The sequence below is a fragment of the Grammomys surdaster genome, unplaced genomic scaffold (assembly GCF_004785775.1).
Source record: "Grammomys surdaster isolate TR1022 unplaced genomic scaffold, NIH_TR_1.0 315, whole genome shotgun sequence".
Taxonomy (NCBI): Eukaryota; Metazoa; Chordata; class Mammalia; order Rodentia; family Muridae; genus Grammomys; species Grammomys surdaster.
In genome coordinates this window covers 630,098-636,097 of record NW_021604734.1, presented here as the reverse complement: position 1 = coordinate 636,097, position 6,000 = coordinate 630,098, and the positions used below count along the sequence as shown (strand labels likewise).

Sequence of the window (6,000 nt, the reverse complement as noted above, 5' to 3'; positions counted from 1 at the left end):
GAGAGAGAGAGAGAGAGAGAGAGAGAGAGAGAGAGAGAGAGAGAGAGAGAGAGAACACAATGTCTTAGGCCTGGGCTTTTGAAACTCCACTCCCAATGACACACTTCTAATAAGGTCATACCTCCTAATCCTTCTAATCCCATCAAAGAATTTCACTCCCTGGTGATGGCACATTCAATATATTGGGACCTATGAGAGCCATCTTATTTAAACCACCACAACAAGCATTCAGTTCTTTCATAAGCAGGCTTCATACCTGTTGAGAAGTTTCACTTTTCGATACTCAGTCTATTTGGAGAGAGAGAGGTTTGAACTAAGTATGTCCATTACTAGATTTAAAACACAAAGATTTTTCTTATTGTCATACAAAGAACACTGTTGGTCACTTGCCTTGTATGTGTTTTGATGAAAGACTATAGTAATTTTGGGGATTGAAGCCCTTACTCTCAGCAGTAAGGTTGTCTGTCCTGTAATATCATCGCCTGACAGACTGATAGTGACTTTTGCAATCTATTCATAGTGACTTGTGTATTCCATAACCTGTATTTACTGAGAGAGAGGTGGTGGGGAGGGAGACAGAGAGAGGCTTCTCACTTCCTTCCTTGTACACTCTCTTTCAGATGAATAATGAGTTTGTCAGCTTTCTCTCTCATAATTATCCTGTGCTTCTTGCTTTGCTGTGACATGTTTCCACAGTTCAGGGACATGAGGGTCTCATAATATGTTAAATTCTTCCATTTGGATTCCTTTAGACTGCATGAGATAGGATATTGCAGTTGTCAAAGGGCAAACACATAATTTGTGTTTAGTTCTTAGAATAGTTTTATATACTTATCAACTTTATCATAGTTGTTAAAATTCAAGTTACAAGATCGTTCTGGGATAAATTATTTCATAATTGTTTGACTAATAATTACCGTATTTACCCAACCCCCTATTTTTGTTTAAAAATATGGTTAAATTTTCTTATATATATGTATAAACATATTTGTTTGTTTGTTTGCTTGCTTGTTTTTCGATAAAGGGTTTCAAGGTTTCTCTGTGTAGCCCTGGTTTTCCTGGAACTCAATTTATAGAACAGGAGGGCCTAGAACTCAGAGATCCACTTGCTTCTGCTGGGATTAAAATTGTGGGCCACTACAGTCCAGCTTGAATATATTTTTAATCACATTCTGGACTGAAGGCATCAATGCATTGATAATACTGAATATGGTAATAATAATAAATATTAATTAATATTACTAATTATTATTAATAATTATTAATTTTGTTGTTGCTCTTTTTTTAAGGAGATTCTATAGCCCTGGTTGTCCTGAAACTTACTATGTATAACAGACTGCACTTAAACTCACTGAGATCCACCTACCTCTGCCTTCTGAATGCTAGGATTAAAGGCATACATCACCATACATGACAATATTAAATATTATTAATGAAATCCTGGCTTTTTGATAGATCCAAAAATTTGCCTTATTTTAATTGCACCATTTTACTTGTTAATAAGATCCAGTGATTTTTTTCTGTAAACTTGCTACCCACTGACTGTTTATTTTAAATTACTTGTTTATATCTCTGTACATTTCTCAATTGGCCTGTCACAACAATTGCTCTTTAGTGAAATTCACAGTAGTGAATTCAAGTATGTAAAACTATTCTAAGTACTAAACACACATCACATAACAAGTCATATGGAGATAGTCTTATGAAACTTATGCTCTTGAGAAAATAAAAATAAGCAAAAATATCAGATATAGGTATTGGGATTAAAGTGGTGAGAATGACCAAGGTTTACTCAGAGGTTGATTTATGCTAATTAGAAGGGGCTTTTCCGACGACATGGAATGAATATTGAAATATGGTTGACAAGATTATCTGTTGGAAGAATGTCTGTTCAGATGTTGGAAACAGGCTAGTGCAGAAAATTGGTATGTTTGGGGTATTCTAAGAGAGCAAAGGTGGCCATGGTGGTAAGGAAGGTAAGAGCGGAAAGGAAGGAAGAGACAGAGCAGAAGATAAAGAGATCAGCCTCGGGTTAGCCTTGTAGTCCAGGTGAGGTTTGATTTTCATTCCAAGCATATTCAACAGAAATTGGAGCTTTCTGTAAAGGAGCAGTGTAGTGTGAGTCACACCTTAACAGAGCACTAGGTGTGAAGTGAGCTGCTCAGAACAGGAATGGAAGTAAGAAGTCGAATCACGAGGCCAAGGCAGTGGGAGGAGCCGACAGTGCCTTGCTGAGGAAGATGATCTTGGTGGCCCTCCCAGATTCCTTTCCTCGGATGCTCTGATATATCTCTTCCTCAACAGTTACAACGGAAATATTTCTTAATTTCAGCTATTACCTCTCCACTTCTGTAACTGTATTCAGTGACAGACTGACAAGAATTCCCTTGCTCAGCTGTGAGGCTCAACCTGTGGAGTGAGGTTCTCCATCATGTCCTGTGGGACCAGCCAGCAACTAACTAATCATTAGCTGTGAAAAGCTTCTTGCTTAGTTAGCATTTGTCTCCCATTCTCCTCTGCCTCCCTGCTCCTCTCGCTCTCTATCAGTTCCTTGAACAGGAATCTTTATATCAGGCTTTTTGTTTAGGGAACATGACCTAAGACATGGTTTTGGGTAGAAGAGACTGAAGCAGAGCAAAGAGACTGGATTAAGAATGCTTTGGGCAATAGAAATGGATCTGGCATGTGAGAAAAACACAGAAATTTGGTGCAGGGAGACAGGAACTTCTAATAGAAAGTAACTTGAAAGAAACATGTTTGCAAAATACAGAAGGAAAAGGCATTATCCCCATATGCTGTCTTAGGAGTCTACACTTGGATACCCCAGGTAGGCAGATGAATGTCCTAGTTTTTTATTCCGAAGGACTTTTCAGCCTGAAGATACAGATGTATGAGTAAATAGTCACATTCAAATAGTACTTGAAGGCACATGGCTGAAAGGAATACCTGGGGTGGGAGTGTAAATGAACAGTTTCCCGTGACGTACTCCTAGCATAGCAACATTCAGAGGGTGAGCAGAGATGCAAAATAAACAAACCAAGGAGTAGACTTTTAATAGTGAGAGGGCTGGGGAATGCTGTGTCTCAAGAGCCAGGAATATAAAGGGCTTTAGTGGGGAATGTGACCCTGAATGTGGCAAGTTGCTGGTTAAAATAAAGACCAGGGGTTATGACAACAGGTCTAATAACAAAAACCTTTGCCGACAGACAATTTTGAGATGGTGTGTCTATGTATGCTCAAATTCATGAAGCTTAAAAATTAAATGTGTGCAGACTTTTAACATAACAATAAAACACAAAAACATTTGATTAAAAATACAGGTATAAAGGAAAGGATGGAAGATTAAGCAGTTTGTTGGCTCAGTGGATGAAATAGTAACTTAGGTGGGTCATAATCTGAGAACTCTCTTCTTGTAGTTGACACATTAAAATAGACAAGGAGTGAAGGAACTGTTGACCTTGAGCAGGGGTTGGCTTCGTCCTTTAACATTCAAGGCTTTCATCAGGAAGACTGACAGAAGATGTGTCAACGAGGAAAGATTTATTAATTTTCTTTCTGTGTTCTTATTGAAATCTGAAATCTTCAGCTGATAAAGCCACCGTGGAGCACGTGGTTCGGAGATTTTGTAGGGCTTCTTATCTGAGTGTCTGTGTTTTGTCTTGGAATCCTGATGAAGCCAGCTGATCTCCACATTCTAATGGAGCTCAGCTCTCCCACGTGGTTAAAATACGGGACAGGCATTATTAATCATGGCTATAAAATAGGGAAACAATCTATTTCACTAAAGGTCTTCAACTGTGGAAGCCTAGCTCATGTAATTTCTGTTGGCTTTCAGAGTTGGATGTTGTCACCTGAATACTTTCTACTCCACCAAGGTCTCCTCTCAGCCACAGTTATATATTGTTTAGCAATGCCACCCTCCTCTGCGTCCCTCCCTGCCCCTGACTCCCAGACCAACAAATCTCCATTCCAGTTCGCAGGCCTGTGGGTAACACTGTGGTCTTGAACATCTGTTTGATTGTTTCTGGACAGGGAACTATGGCGAGAGTGGAATGGATGCTTTCAAAGAGCTGGCTGCCCAGGAAGGCCTCTGCATCGCACACTCGGACAAAATCTACAGCAATGCTGGCGAGAAGAGCTTCGATCGACTCCTGCGCAAGCTCCGGGAGCGGCTTCCCAAGGCCAGGGTTGTGGTCTGCTTCTGCGAGGGCATGACAGTGCGGGGGTTACTGAGTGCCATGCGCCGCCTGGGCGTCGTGGGCGAGTTCTCACTCATTGGAAGGTAAATTTAAATCTAAATCTAAATCTTTCTCTCCCCCCCTCTCTTCCCCTTCTCTGGCCGTCCGGCCTCCCCCCACCCCGCGTCTCTCCCGTTCTTTTTCTCTTCTTTCTCCTGCCATCTTCCCTTTCCCCCAAAGTAATTGGCAAGTATGGATTCTTTTTACTAATTTTTTTTTAACTCAAGGTGAGAGGCACATGCAACACAGAGCTGGCTAGTGTCTCTCTTCAGCCAGTCAGAGCAGCGGTCCTGTCCTGAATAGAAAGTCACTAGAAGCAGCATGGCTGTTAACAAGATGATTAGATTATTTTAGAAAGAGACACGAAGTTGTTTGCCAGGGTGTCTCCTTATCTTGGCAAATTGTCCTTTGCTTTGACTTTCTTCTGCTCCTGAATAACCGATACCCAACACAAAGCCCTGGTATCGGTGAGTGGAAGGTAGTCACAGGAACAGAACATCTGGTAAGATCTGAGATGTAAAGAGCTTTCTAAATGGACACGAAGCAACACAGACTTTATGGTGATAAAAATCTCTTGTCAAACTCTGTGTGTGTGTGTGTGTGTGTGTGTGTGTGTGTGCACATGCTATGTATGGAGGCAGAGGGATATTTACAGAGGGGTATTTTATGGTGTTTCAGTGTGATTTCTGCAGATGTTTTGAGAGGGGTTCAACCTGTCTTTTCTCTCCTTGAGGTTATGGACTTCTGTGGGATCTTCCCAAGATCCATTATTATTTTTTTTCCCTAGAGTTTTTGACCTAACAGATTCCATGCTTATTTAGTTATCTTCTTAATATTGCATGAAGGAAATGCTGTTTTCACTACCGATTCTATCTCAGGAAGCTGCATCTGCCCTCAGCACCCCACCACGCCTCCAGATATTGGTGTTTCTCTTTCTTCCATACTGGATGGAATATAATCATGTGGCTTTTCTGGGATGACCTCAACTGCTGGCCCGCTGGAAGCTGGGGGAGCAGCAGCAGCAGCAGCAGCAGCAGCAGCAGCTTTGTTATCATGTCCCCAGGGGGCTCTCTTTTGCTGTCCCATGGCTGTGGCAATGATTACAAAGACCACCCTCTCCACCAATTGAAATTAATAGCCTGGGACACTAGAGTATTTTTTGAGAAGCAGGTAAGGTAGACACACAAACCAACAAATGGCCAACATTGGGACACTGTCTAGAAATGGGAATCATGGTGGCCAGGTCACATTGTGATTTAGGACCTGAGAATTGCTGAGTTTGATTAAAATTAGCAGACATGCATTCAGGGTCACCTTGGCTTCTTTTGTGTGATGCAGGTGTGTGAAACCACTTAAAATGGCCACAAAAAATTAGTTTCCTAAAGGAGATGCATTTGAAGAAGAACACTGTTTCTTCAAGGAGGGAAAGGATGTAAACATCACTGTTGACGTGTTACTCAAAGTGCTGTTCTTACTATATGTACCAGGGCAGATGGCACCCAGAGAGTCACTCTTCACTTACTTAATATATGTACCAGGGCAGATGGCACTCAGAGAGTCACTCTTCACTTACTTCTATAGAATGCTTGTCTTTTTTAAATATAGGCCATTTACTTTAAAAGTTTGATGTCTATCATTTTCAAAGCAACGATGTTCTACTTATTCTCTTTAATATTTTGTAGGTGATCTATTCTGGTTTACGAAATCTTGAGTGGACATGGCAGGTGTGAGCCTCAGGGTATGCAGACTATTTGGGTATGAA

At 41.0% G+C, this 6,000-nt stretch overlaps 1 protein-coding gene across 2 annotated transcripts in view; it reads left to right on the top strand.

Annotated features, from left to right (window-relative positions):
* Nucleotides 1-6,000, top strand: part of Grm1 (glutamate metabotropic receptor 1) — a 359,348-nt gene that overhangs the window by 110,676 nt on the left and 242,672 nt on the right. For both annotated transcript variants that reach the window (XM_028777784.1, XM_028777785.1), the window contains exon 2: nucleotides 4,033-4,282. In XM_028777784.1, the coding sequence (XP_028633617.1) occupies nucleotides 4,033-4,282 (250 nt within the window). The remainder of the gene's footprint in view (nucleotides 1-4,032; nucleotides 4,283-6,000) is intronic.